Below are 14683 nucleotides of genomic sequence, written 5' to 3' on the forward strand. Positions count from 1 at the left end.
TGGGCCACCTTGTCAGCAAAGATGGCATTTGCCCGGATCCTGACAAGCTTGCTGCCGTGATATGCTTCCCTCGGCCGGAAAATCAGAAACACCTACGAAGTTTTCTGGGCCTGGCATCCTACTTCCGCCGCTTCATCAGCCATTTTGTTGCCATCGCGTCGCCACTGCATAAGCTGCTGACATCCGCATCAAATTTCGCTTGGAACGACGACTGCGAGCGTGCCTTTCAAGCCCTCAAGCATGCTTTAACATCCGACCCTCTTCTGTGCCATTTCGACGAGAACGTACCTACATGTCTCCACACCGCCGCGAGTGGCCATGGTATTGGCGCAGTTCTTCTACAGCGGGATGCCACTTCACGGGAAAGAGTTATTGCGTATGCTAGTCGTGCTCTTACGGCTGCTGAACAGAACTACTCCATAACTGAGCAGGAGTGCCTTGCAGTCGTTTGGGCCGTACAAAAATTTCTACCGTATCTTTACAGACGCCACTTCACAGTTATTACAGACCATCACGCCTTGTGCTGGCTATCGTCACTGAAAAACTTGTCTGGTCGCCTCGGTCGTTGGGTGCTCCACCTACAAGAGTACGATTTTGACGTCCCCTATAAATCTGGCAAAAGACACCAAGATGCAGATGCTCTCTCTCATTGCCCCCTTCCACTGTCATCATCGAGTACGTCAGCTGATTGCTCGTCTGGTGGGCAAAGCACTGCGTCACCCCTCACATTATCACCACTTGCGGTTATCGATACGGAGGCTTCAAATCACTACACTGAGTTCGCCAAACGCCAGCGTGATGATCCATATTGCAATAGCATTATTCAACGCCTAAATGGTATATCACCTACTCCTAATGCTAGATTGCACCGACAACTACGACAATTTAAGCTCTATAACAATGTGCTCTATCGTTACGTTTACACTACTGATGGACATCACTAGGTTCCAGTACTTCTGCGTTCTCTACGTCACCAAGTCCTCGAAGCCTTTCACGATGACCCATGTGCAGGCCACTTGGGATTTCACAAAACACAAAGCCGCATCAGGAAACGTTTCTTCTGCCCTGGCATCTCTACCTTTGTGGCCAAGTACGTTGCATCTTGCCATCTGTGTCAACGGCGGAAGCGACCAACTTCGTCTCCTGCTGGCCTTCTGCAACCCATCCCGTGTCCCGAGGCTCCTTTCGCCATGGTTGGCATAGACCTACTAGCACCTCTCCCCATCACACCAGCAGGTAATCGTTGGATTGTGACTGCTGTCGATCACCTGACACGGTACGCAGAGACTGCTGCACTACGCACAAGTTCTGCTCCAGATGTCGCAGACTTCTTTCTCAACGCCATTGTATTGCGTCACGGTGCACCTTGCGTCCTCCTGTGTGATCGCGGCAAGACGTTCCTGTCCACCATAATCGAAACCCTGCTCACAACCTGTGGTACAGCACCTAAGACGACGTCAGCCTACCACCCCCAAACTAATGGGCTGACAGAGGGATTTCATACAGAGGGATTTCATACAGAGGGATTTCATCGGAAACTAACAGAGATGCTATCAATGTACATCGCACCAAGCCACGACAACTGGGATACGATTTTGCCTTTTGTGACGTTTGCCCATAACACCGCTGTTCAAAGAACTACTGGCTATTCGCCTTTCTACCTCGTGTACGGCTGTTCACCGACATTCACCATTCCTAAATCTTCCAACTGACGCCTCAGCAACCGTATCAGAGCAGTTCATCACAAGGCTCGAGGAATGTCGGCAACAGGCTCGCCTTAATACAGAAGCCAATCACCAAGATCCCAAGCAGCGCTACGACAGCTCTCATCGTGACGTCTCCTTCAGTCCGGGGAATGAAGTGTTGCTTTGGACGCCCATTCGTACTCCAGGATTGTGCGATTAATTTCAGTCACGTTTCATTAGATCCTATACAATCCATGAACAAACGTCACCAGTGAACTACCGTGTCACTCCCAGCGACCTTTCTTCGAATCGTCGCTGTCGTGGTTCGGAGATTGTCCATGTATCGCGTCTGAAGCCATTTGTTCGACGTTCCGTTTCCGTCTAAGACGCGTCTGGGCTGGCCGCTCACGCGTGGGGGGGAAATAAGTGTGAGCATTATTCATGCGCGTCATCTTATCATATGTACATACTCATCATCAACAGTCTGACCTGTGTTGTGGGACAGAGGCTCGGCAAGTAAAAGAAGTCTTTCAGCCAAAACGTTGCCTTACAATAATATATTCTATAAAAAAATTTCAAGCAAGATTCATAAATAAGAAGTTGAAGTTTGTCCACTTTACGAAAAATTTGGAAGAGTTGGCAGGTATTTATGGATGACTACAGCGGAATCTCGATAAATTGAACAGTGCGGAGATCACAGAACCTTTTTATATAGCCAAAATTCTATATATAAAGTCACATGACACACGAGTCAAGCTCAATCATACCTGGATGCCCTAGAGTCATTGCGGTGGTGCCTCGGAGCTGGCTTTAATGTCTTCGAGGAGACTGCGTGCTGCACTCTCCATGCTAGCTTGCAGCTGTTGCCCAGTTGGGTCTACAGAAGAATAACAGAAAAATCAAAACAAAGAACAATTTTCTTTTTTGTACAATTTCAAGTCTGCAGACTTTTCTGACCCAGAATCAGTCATTTGTTTGTTCTAGCATGTCTAAAAATCACATATTTCGAAACCTATACGGCCTGATTCACCCCCCTTAAGTAAGCTTCACCTGAGTGCACATGTGGGCAGCTAAAAACGCACCGAAATAAAGGGCACTAATTTTTTTGACAAGTCTAATGGTAATAATATTTGGTCTGGCAACAAGTTCTTTATCTGCCGAGTCAATGTTTAGCCACAGGTAAAAGTACTTTACGCACATTTTTTTGCACGTGTTCCAAAAGTTTGCAGAGTTCCAAAAGTATAATGGTTAAGCCATTAGAAGAAATATAGGCAGAAAATCTGTGTGGGCCACATATTTCCACGTGGCATCTACGAATACCAATCCATCTCACGGCCTCTGCCCGAACGACGCTGATACCTGGCGCAAGTTCAACGAATCCCAGTTCAGTGGTGACCCGTATGTTCACGAAGAACACCTTACGGCATCTGTTCTTGAGGCTGGTAAGCCAGTTCATGAGTAACTTGCTAATCCCGAATTACTTGTCAAATGCCTCCATAGGAAAACTCAAAACCCCGAGTCATTCAACAATTTTGTGTAGGAGCGCGCTTCAAACAACATGTTTCTCAGACTTCTAATGCTGAAGGTATGCCGTCTTGACACTGTAATCACCTTTAATGATGGCAATATAGCCTGTATGAATGCACTGAATGCGTTTGGAGTTTTGCCAGGTCACTACACAGTGCCGGGCCTACACGCACTTGACCTGCAATGACAGTACTTTGCTGACACAGCTGCGAAGCAGGCGAAAAAGGAGGTGAGGCCCGCCAGGCCAGACGCCTCAAATTGAAAAGAAAAAGTGATACTAGTGATGAGTATATGGCTGGTGCCTATTAAAATGTCCTTCAATTGGTGGTTATCTCGTGGTGCTTTTGAAATAAAGCATCTCAAAACTAGCTTTTTTGTACTTACGTACCTTTTTCTTAGCAACCGCTGTACTATCTAGAAACATAGATTTCAAGCAGTATTTAGAGAACGTGCCAGAGAGTATACTGAAGCAGAATTATTTTCGTGTGAGGAAGTACTTTTTCTAACACGACATCTAATACTGATTAACAGGTGATAATTAGGTACCTCAATTAAAATAATTACAAGAAATTAGGATTAGAAGTTTCAAGGATGATTCTGCTTCAGTAAGAGGAGGAATGGGTTATGATCACAATGATAGTAAAATAACTATAACTTTTATGGTTATGGAGAAAAAGGTACATAAACTCTGCCTAAAATACATGGTGGGTATAGGACTTACCCTGTTTCCTTAAGTGCTGTTATGGCATGATCACCACATAGAATACAGCTAAACTCAATCCAGTGGCAATGTGTTACATATTGAGCTTAAAACATGCCTGAAATACACAGTCGACTCCTGAGCAAGTGTACTCTTCTTTTTCTCGAATGCAACCATAGCTGTGAGTACAGCGCTGTGCCCTTTTCTTCTTTCTCTCCATAACTCATCTACTGCGCTGTCAGTTATTCTATAATCATATGTACTATTCTAAAAAGCATTACATTAGAAGCACAGGTGTGAATTCTTTATTTTTGGCGACTCTTCTGCTGCCACCCAGGAAATTTGATTTGTAACCGAGCAAGGGGCACCTCCAACCCCCCTCCAAATTATGCCGGAATACCTTTCAATGAAGCATAGGTGCTTGTTCAGAATATTAAGACAAATGCTTATTGCAAGTAATAGGCATACACAGGACTCTCGGCAAAAGTAAATCTGTTGAATGGAACAAATGCCATGACATGGCTGGTTTTATATGACATGGCTGCCATGACATAGCTGGTTTTATACCGGAGTTAAGTGCCCCATTTGTTTCTCAGTAAATAGAGCTCCTATTAAACGGGACATACTTAGCTCGTCCTTCTAAGTTAATTTTAATGAGTCTCCACTGTAATTAACATGCTTTTTATCAAATGCAACAATTATCAAAACATTCAGCAGCATAAACATTTTGCAAAATGACGGTAACCCCTCGTGCATGCTGAGTTTCTAACACCACTGTGAAAAATGACCATGGAAAGCACATGAAACGACTCTGCATCAGGTCTCAGCGAGTGTGCTGTAGGGTTCTGACACACCTGTGCGTGGCTACGTAGTGCCCTAAGCAAGCTGCCAAAGACAATGTCCGTTCAAAATATTCACTCTAAATCGCTTCTTTATTTCAGAAACCAGGTGATACGTGTTTCCTTGTCGTCTGTCTTGTGGGTGCAAGCTTGGTTCCTTGAAATGAGATGCGTGGAATATCCACGCATGCTTGTCTACTTGCATTACAAATGCGTCATTGACTACCATAGGCGACGATAACTACGGTGGAAGGCCTCAACTGCAGAGGCTACAACATTTATCCCGTTTTACATTACAATGAATTCCATCAGAGCCCCCCGCGCAAAAAAAAGGGGCAAGCGAATGAAGAAATACAGCATCTTGTGTACTGATGCATGTGGCTGTCTCGGATGGCCAGTGTGTGGCCTCCTAGCTTGTCACAACCTCTGCTGCTACGACTCTAATTCCTCGGTGAAGAAATGCAGAAATTTTATGTTTACGATGTCATACCCATTTTCATTATTTTATGAGATTCATATGAACAATCATAGGAGGGCGGTCCGATAAGTACCTAGCCTCACCCTGATAGCGCGACACTATCACATGAGACATATACTGACGTTGAATACGCTTTCTTAGAGAGGCACGTGCAAAGCTCCAGTCGCATTGGACTCGCGGTTTCGTTTTGGCCGATTGAGAAAGCAGATGATTTTCGTGTTAAAATGGAGAAGGAGCAACATCCGTCGGTGATTAGATTCTTGTTTTTGGAAGGGAAATCGCACAGTGAAACAAAAGAGCGACCAGATGCTGTCTGGGGTGAGTCTTCCGCATTGATGGTCACCGTCAAAAATCGGTTCAACGTTTAAATGTTGTCGTACATCGGTTTTTTATGAGCCTCACCTAGGAGCCCTGCAGACGGCTACCACGGCCGAGAATATGGCGAAAATCCACGACCTCATACTGGCAGACCGTCGACTGAAGGTGTGCGAGATAGCTGACACGGTAGGCATTTCAAAGCACTACGCAAGTCATATCCTGCATGAAATTTCAGGCATGAGAAAGCTGCTGGCACAATGAAAGCCGCGTTTGCTGAGTCTAGACAACAAACGTGTCTGTGAGACCACTTTAGAGCAGTGTTTGGAGCTGTTTAAGCGTAATCCAGAGGAGTTCCTGCGTCATTTTGTGACCATCGACGAAACACGTATTTACTGGCACACACCAGAGACCAAAGAACAGTCCAAACAGTGGTCTGCACTCGGCGAACATGCTCCTAAGATGGCGAAGGCTATCGCATCGAGCGGAAAGGTAATGGCCACCATTTTCTGGGATTCTTAAGGTGTGATCTTCGTCAACTACCTTGAGAAGGGTAAAACAGTGACAGGACCCTACTACACCAAAATACTGGGCCAATTTGACCCCGCATTACGAAAAAAAACGGTCACATTTTGGTGAAGAAAAAGGTGCTCTTTCACTATGACAACGCGGGAGCTCAAACCTGCGCCATCGCCACGGCCAAGTTGGTCGGACTCGGCAACAAAGTAGTGCCCCAGCCAGCGTATTCGCTAGATTTGGCCCCGAGTGACTTTTTCAAATTGTGAAACAAGAAGAGTAATTTCTTCTTGTTTCTAAACTTGGAAAAAGTCCCTCGCCGGACAAAAATTTGAGTGGAATGAAGAGGTTATCACCTCCGCAGAATTCTATTTTGCAGCCCAGGAGAAAACACAATCTTCTGACGGGTGAAGAAGTTGGGGGATCTCTGGGTCAAGTGCATCGAGTTCAAAGGGGACTATGTTGAGAAATAAATTGATACCATTCCGAAATTTTCGTTTTCCTTTTGAAGGCTAAGTACTTATGGAACCGCCCTTATATTTAATAACTGTGCACCCTTTTCCCCATATCTGGTCCCGTTATCATGGAGTTAGTTCTGTGGTGATGGCAATATAAGGCTAAACAAATTAACTAGCACCAGGTGGTTTTCCTAATCAGTGCTCATAATACTTTACCTTTACATGAGTTTTGAAAATGCCTTTAGACAAATTCAACACAGATGGTCCACGTATGCATAGAAGTTGTATAACATTACAATGTTATTCCCTATTTGGGTTGCTTATGAAATGTCAAGGGATAAAACTGGCCGTGCCTGTAATACTACTGACAGCTAATGCACATGACAAGAGTTGGATCCGTCTGCATAAAGGTTTTCCATGCACGAGGTATCTAAACATGATGTGCATAGGCTGAAAAGCTTTCACTATGCTGCACTGCAAGACTACTTGGAGCATTCAGCCAGCAAAGAAATGGGGCAAGTGTAACGAACCGGTAGCCATCATTTCGTCAGCCACGCAGTCGAGCTTCTCCGAGGCGTCGGCTTCCATGATGCTGTCCAGAAGCTTGTAGCTCTCCTCATTGTCCCCTACGGAAACATCGAAGAGGTTAGCAAGCTATCACCAATCCTCCTTGCATGAACGTTTCCACCTGCCTCGTTTTAGACCAGCTCAGCCAGTTTATCAGATAGCGGGCCGGTTGCTAGTTCGCACCCGCCTCCACTGGCCATTAATATTGTCATAATATCACATTTATTTCCTTTCTGGGTCATTTTGTAAGTGTCTCAATTCAACATCTGCAACAGTAAATCTTTATCCTCAATCACAAAAATGCTTACATTATTAATCAACCACTTTTTAAAATCCCTTAAAGTGTAGCGATCATTGGAATACAGCGCATCATTGTGTGTGTATGGTACACGAATATCTGATATTTTTGCAGCCTATACCCTTCGTACATTTCAAAGTTCGCTTGTGTCTATAATGCCATAGGCCTGTTGGATTCACATGCAAGGAAGAGCGTTTTATGGACAAAGCATTGCGGTTACTTTTCAGTGCAGCACATTTCAAACAATAAGCGAAGTGCCGCTCCAATCACAAATACTTTTATGCCAGCAACTGAACTAACTGGTTAGCTCGGCGTACTGTTTTCGTTTGTGAATTGAGTTTATTCAGCTCAAGGAAAGCAATGTAACGGTAAATGGCACTGCATGCATAAGACTTGATGTAGCATCGATTGTTCAATTAATCTATTTCCTGTTAACCCCCCTCCCCACCCTCTCAGTGAGCCTTTTTTTTGGGGGGGGGGGAGGTGGCAATTTCAGCTTGCTTCAGTCCAACATCATTAAAGCGTCCCTGGCAGCAGAAGTGTTGTTTGCGACTTATTCACAGTAATTTGTAGCTCCGAGTCTGGTAATGCTGAAATCGAATTGTCAATGCTCTACTGCAGTCTACATATAATTAATGCTGGTGTCATTACTTTATAACGGTTATTGAACAAAACAATCATCTCGAGTTCCCAAATTTGGTGTCAGGTGTTCTTTAACAAAGGTTCATTGACATCTACTTGAGATGTCAGTGGTATCAAACTGAAAGTGATTTTTTCCGGATCTTCAGAGCACAGGAGCAGAGTGCTGGCTTATTAGCTATGAGGAAGGCAACTTGCTAATACTAAGTACTGATAGCTAGACTTGGTGCCATATAATGTTAGCAATAGTATGGTGTCTGTCATAACCATATCTTTGTTTTGACACGTTAAACCACTACAATTATATTAATGGCAGCTTCAGAAAAATAGCGTGGTGGCAGCTCTCATTATACAAGTTATCCCCATTCTACGTACTAGTTTAAAAGGGTATCCCTTCTTAAATAGAAATGTCCATAATAATGTGACATTTAACAACTGATTGCTGTGGCCCATACATGTTTTCAGTAAACAACACCACTGTTATATATGCAACATAATTTTCTGGCCCCTTCAGATTCGATTTATTGGTCTCAACTATGCTTGTTAAATGTGAAACTACTATACAATTCACCATATTTGACAAATGACAGTGCTGTCAGCTTCTAACGCTGAAAAAAAAGTGCATGTAAGCAGGTCTTTTCTTGGTACTTGTAAAACATTTTGGTGCATCTCAAACCTGAATCTTAACTATGGTGTACATCACATGCGGTGACACTGTTCGTACTACGGTGCCTTATTTGTGTTCAGTCCTAAGTTTTTGATAGCATCCAATAGAAGTCAGTAAAATCCTAATTTTGTTCATCCTTCCGACTTAGGCGCACTTCTGCGCCATTTTAGTAGAGCCGTACGGTCTCGTGAATAACAAGTGGGTCAGACTTGCTGGCCTGACCGTTCATGCGCTTGTATAGACTAGGATGTGTCCTTTACCCATAGAACATCACTTTAGTCACCATGTCATTACACCATAACATCCTTCCAAGTACTTAAGGTCTTATGTACATGAGACACCACCCACTGATCACTCACTGAAAATATTCACAGGATCCAGGCAGACAAGCAAATGTTACTAGATAAAGCATATGGCTGTCACAGAAATTAGCATCGATTTATCCAAAAGGTGCACTAGGACTAGATGAGAAACTATCATTGAAATTTAAAAATAAGTTTTAGCCAACTGGTGGCACCTAGGATGTGCCCAAGTCTCAGTGCCTAAACCTACCTGTACAGGCCGCGAATCTTTTTTGTCAAACGGCTCAGTAGCAAAACGGTTGGGACCAATTTGCATTCCCATGTTTTGTGCCAAGCGCACACATTGATGGGGCCACATGCCAAGCGCGGTCTCTCAGAGCAACTGTTGCAGTGGAGCTACTTACAAACCATACATCTAACTCTACCTGAACATAGGCGAAGTGTGAGTGTGTCACCTCTAAGCTCAGACTCTGATTGATTGGCCTTCCCGTGAATGCCACTCGGTGCCCTCTCATCCTCAGCCCTGAATCACTAAGCGTTGACTTAATATGGGTGATGTCCCATGTGCCACAGGCTACCTTTAGGGTTGGCACAAGAACCCTGTTTCTATACTTCTTAACTTTGGTGAACTGCTGCCCCGTCAGACTGGCACATCAATCTTGTTTGGCTGACTGTTCTTGTGAAAGCGTCAGCCTCCTGCCATCCCACTGTGCTGCATGTCTGGAACCTAGTAGGTGCCATGTTGAAGAGTGAAGAAATGCTGCTGAGGTGTAATCTACACCAAGATTTCTCTCTACACTGACCATTGCTAGCCCAGTGAGCACTCTGCAAGCCCATTCATACAGGTCATAGGCACCAAACAACTGAGGTGAGAAATTTACTATGATTAAAGCATTGAAACACAGAAAGAAACCCTTCAGTGCCTCACACCCATGCATTCATTCAGTGGTAAACTACAGAAGAAGGCAAGTACTTTACTTACCACAGCACTGTGCTGCTAAGCGCAGGGTGCCAGGTTTAATTGCCGACTGCACAGGCGACATTTCAATGCAAGTGAAAAAAAAAAAAGGGATGCCTACCAAGGATTAGGTGCACATTATAGAATATAGATGGCCAGAAGTAAATCAGAGCCAGTTTCTCACAACTGTTAGAAAGCAAACAGTGACTGCACAGCAGCTGAGAGACGGGATTAAATTTCAGTGCAAATGAAACCGGTTAGTCCTCACGAAAACACACTACAGACTGGCATACGTCGCTCATGAGTTGCAGAAGCTCTCATTTTGACTGATCGTAACAACGTAAAAGTAGCGCAAAAAGACACGGACAAGAAAGGGCACACCACAAGTCCTTACTCACAACTGAAAGCTTTGATGCTTGAATTGAAAATATATAACATACACTTGGTGCTCAACACAATCCCGCGCATGCGCATCGCGGGCAAAACAAAAGGCAATAATACAAACCAAGGACAAACCACATGCACTCCCCTTTCCATCAATCTACCCCCTTTCCATGAGTGAGGCTCTTTGATTTTCAGGCCTCTGGCAGCTCTCTAGCAGCCAGAGCTAGCCAGAGGGTCAGTCCGCTAGTTCTGGTGTGGACAGGAAACAGCATTGTAGTCACGTGTGTGGGGAACCCGAGACAACCCAAAGCTGCCCGAAGATCGCAAAATCGAACACGGGGACAGCTTGCGTAAACGTTAACAAACTCTATCGTCGTGGCAGCAAACGAAACAATGCGCTGCGTGCATGTTGCTTTTTTTCTGCATTGTCCGCTTGGAAATACCTAGCTAAGCTCGCCAAAAAGCTGAAATATCATCCTCGAGCGTACGCATTTGAAGAACGACTTCGTACGCTCGCACGATCACTCGCCGCGTCCACGAATCAAACAGCCAGCTGGCACACGCTGCCTCGAGAACGATGCAAGGTGAGCTGCCGCGACGCTGACGGCTTGACAAGCTCACATCTTTTTAGTACATGTAACAATCACTGCACAACACGACGCGGAATCATGCGAAAGTGATCGTGTCCCCAAAAGAGCTTGAGGATATATACCTGCTCAGCTATCGCGTATTATACGTGCAAACACACGTTGACCAACCTACGTTTTCGTCTGAGGTTTAGACATGCGCAGGTATTGGTACCCCGAGTGCACATTGTGTATAAAAAAACTGTGGGTTGAAACTGTGTATGACACAGTTTCAACCCATTTTAGAGCTTGCCTTCGCCTATTTCCCAGTCCTAAGTGGCACTTGACAAATGTCATGTATATGAGCTTTGATTTGACCTACTTGGTCATAGTACATACTGCGCGGCATTATTACGAAGAGGGGAAAAAAGACAAAGCCAACGATGAAATGGGCCACGAAAGGATGTATACATTTCTGTATCCCATTGTTCTTTTTTTTTTCCTCGCGTCATATCGTATAATATTGTTACGGACCACCCAGTAACAATATCATACCACATATGCTGGCCTATAGATCAAAGTGGGTTCGCACGCTGTTCGCGACCAGCGAGCATCAGCAACAGTCGCGATCTAGGGCCCTCTATCATCATCAAAGATCAATCGAGTAGTCAGGACAGAGGTTCTAAGAGGTTCACGTACGCAAACATACAACGGAGCGAGCTAGTTCGATCACAATCGTCTTCGCTAAGTGCACAGATAGCAGGCACGGCTCTACAAACGACTACTACGAAAAAAAGAAAAATTAACAGCAAAGTTGTCTCCATGCGTGCGTACGAACGTGTAGTATGTAACTTTTGAGGCATGTGCACGACGCAGCCAGCAGACAACAGTTCGCCGCATTGTCCACAGGAGGAAGCTTCACGGGAAACATAACAAAAGTGATGAACATTAGCTTCAAACACTCGCCACCATTCCTAATCGCCTCATCTCGCAAGCGGAACAGGCTTCAGAAGATAACGCCATGCGTAATGACAAGCACCCACATTGCGATCCATCGAGTCCTCGCAAAGATGGCACTAAGCGCGCATCGTACCTTTTCGGCGTCTGCTAGCCTGAAACCTGCCCAAAATCTCCCAGAAAGCTTCCACAACTTAATTATCCTGGAAGTGTCTGGCGACCCTCTGGCTTCCCGCGGGTCGCCAGAACCGTTCAACCCGATAAAAACGAACCCCAACTGGAAGTATGCCACGAGGGGGACGGAGCAACTCGAGAAGATTGAGCGCGCTCTGGCTGGCTCTGGCAGCCCACGGGTAGCCAGAAGTGGAAAATCGAAGAGTCCCAGTAGCGCAACTTCCTAGTCCAATAAGGCCAAAGAAGGATTGCTAACGCACATGAGAGCCCTCGCGTTAATGGGGTAGGCCTAGACAAGTTCTCGTGTCGTGCGATCGAAGTGTCCAAACAAAATTTTAGTGTCAGAGAATAGCGCTTCACACTGGCACTCAGCGCAGTGCATGGCCAGGTGTGTTAGGGGTCTTCCCTGCAAGGAAGACCGATGCACCCTAAGAAGAATGGTTAAACATCGGCCGGTCTGGCCCACGTAGGCACAACCACACGACAGAGGGATGCAACAGAGAACGTTGGCCCTACACGACACGAATCTAACCTTGTGGTTAATAATAGAACCGCGCATCCCGACCTTATCAAACTTGTCGCTGACCATAGAACATAGTCTAGCTAGCTTGTTTTTAGCAGAAAAAACGACTTTCAAGCCAAACCGCGGTTTTCTTAAGCCAATGTGAGAGCGCGTGCACATATGGCGTCACAGTTATTTTATCATTACGAGCCATGTTTTGACTGCGTGCATCGATACCTTTTATCTGTTTGACAAGGCACAGGCAGGTGGTACGTATCACAGAGACAGTGAAGGCTACGTTTTTTAGACGATCCACCTGCTCTTGAAAGCTGCGCAGAGCGAAATGCGTGCAAAATCTGTACACAGCGAAGTTAAAACACGATGAAGCAATGTCATTTTTCACCAGCTTAGAGTTGAAGGGACGGTAGCTCAAGAGGGGTTTAGTGAACCAGAGTGCGTACATCCAGCAGATGCGCTGTGACGAAAAATGCAAGGATAAATCGAGAAATCGTAAGGTATTGTCCACCGTAATTTCACAGGTAAAGTTCAGACCTCTGCCTCGGTGGGTAAAAGCTTGCAACACCTCATCTACAAATGACTCGATTTCAACACTTCTCGTCAAAACCAAAAAATCGTCGACATACCAAAAAAATTCTAATGGTTATATCCTGCAAATCTGCTTCCAAGTCCCTGTCAACCTTGCTCAAAAATGAGCTTCCAGTTGTGAGTCAGTGCTATTAGTGTACCCTTTCTTGTCCGTGTCTTTTCACGCTACTTTTACGTTGTTATGAATCAGTACCAACTCGCTCGCCTCTCCGTTTTGCTTGACTGATCAGTTGGGTTCACAGCTCCCTACCTGCCACTGAAATCATCTAACTATTGTCACAAGTATTGCAAATACATCCTATTTGTTTGCACTGCCTTTCTTTTGCATACCCACGCGACCCTAGTTTCGCTAGCTGCATGCTCTTCCCTAGTGGATCCCTTACATGCACTTTACTTCTGTTTCAATAACCATATTGTAAGAAAAAAAAACGGCAATAATATAAAATCATTAACAAAAAAAGCACGGCATCAGACATAATGTAGCATAGAGCTCAAGGGACAGGGAGAAGACTACATACAGACTAGTGTGTTGACTTATTTGTTCTTGGTATCCCCACTATCAGTTCATTAAGATGAAAAGAGTGTATGCCCTGGTGAAGCGCACGAAAGCATCCTTCTTGCTATAAAACACCGTGACACACGAAAATGTCACTCACATTTTATGCGTGCCACCTCCTTGGAACCTGGAAAAGCAAGCAAAAATAAGAAGAAAAGGTCAGTGTGCTTGATGTCTTCAATATGAGACAATTAAGATGAAACGAAAGCCTCGTTTATGCGAACTAAGAAGTGATATTGCTATTCAAGCTTGCTGGAGATCTGTAGGAGCAGAGAATGTGGTGTGTAGCTAGCATCAGATGTGTCGATTCCCTCCTTTGTCTGGCCTCACCCGCAATAATCCATCAATGCTATTCCACCTGTGATAACCAATAATAAGAACTAATAATCCATTTATGCAAATTAATGAGGTGTGCACTGCGGAAATAAGGGGTCATTTGAGATTGTCCTTTTTGTGCACTGATCGTGATGAGTATGTTCCAACTAGCCCAATTAGCTACCATACTGATTCAACCTGCCACGTTTAAACAATGGGTGTTATCCAATACTCACCGTAGACATCTAAATAGACAGCTAAGTGGACAGCAGCCATCATAAGTCCCCTTCCTATTCTCACCAGCCAGCAAAATAGAAAGCTTCGCAAAGACAGCATTGGAGGCAAATACGATGCAGGCTGCTTTGCTGTCGAAACAAGATAACGGTTCAGCAAAATGCTCGCATCTCGCCAAAGTGGTCGTCCGCCTAACTCTGCGTACATTTGAACATGAAATAAGCTGTAGAAGTAACAGTTATTTTTGTTTTTCTAGCTCCCTCTTCTTGACGCGAGTTGGCGACTCATTGCGTAGACGTCCTATAAACGGGTTCCGTTTCTCAGACAGCATGGGCTCGATGCTGTCTTTCTATACTGTCAACATAAACTGTCCATGATGCTGTATAGAATCGGAACACAGCCAATGTTGACTTTGGCACCTGCGCCAGTATTACCATTAT

The 14683-nt window shown here is 44.8% G+C and overlaps 2 protein-coding genes across 3 annotated transcripts in view; one reads left to right on the forward strand and one right to left on the reverse strand.

Annotated features, from left to right (window-relative positions):
* LOC142782390 (uncharacterized) overlaps positions 1-14683 on the forward strand; it is a 252259-nt gene that overhangs the window by 26339 nt on the left and 211237 nt on the right. The window lies entirely within an intron of this gene.
* LOC119178639 (uncharacterized) overlaps positions 1-14683 on the reverse strand; it is a 109585-nt gene that overhangs the window by 21301 nt on the left and 73601 nt on the right. Inside the window, exons 11-13 of one of the 2 annotated variants that reach the window (XM_037429855.2) lie at positions 13795-13821; positions 7049-7144; positions 2453-2562 (exon numbers count right to left, since the gene is read on the reverse strand). In XM_037429855.2, the coding sequence (XP_037285752.1) occupies positions 2468-2562; positions 7049-7144; positions 13795-13821 (218 nt within the window). In that variant the 3' untranslated portion in view covers positions 2453-2467. The remainder of the gene's footprint in view (positions 1-2452; positions 2563-7048; positions 7145-13794; positions 13822-14683) is intronic. The other variant, XM_075882243.1, reaches the window with a different exon arrangement.

This window comes from Rhipicephalus microplus, chromosome 1, assembly GCF_043290135.1.
Source record: "Rhipicephalus microplus isolate Deutch F79 chromosome 1, USDA_Rmic, whole genome shotgun sequence".
In the NCBI taxonomy this organism is placed as follows: Eukaryota; Metazoa; Arthropoda; class Arachnida; order Ixodida; family Ixodidae; genus Rhipicephalus; species Rhipicephalus microplus.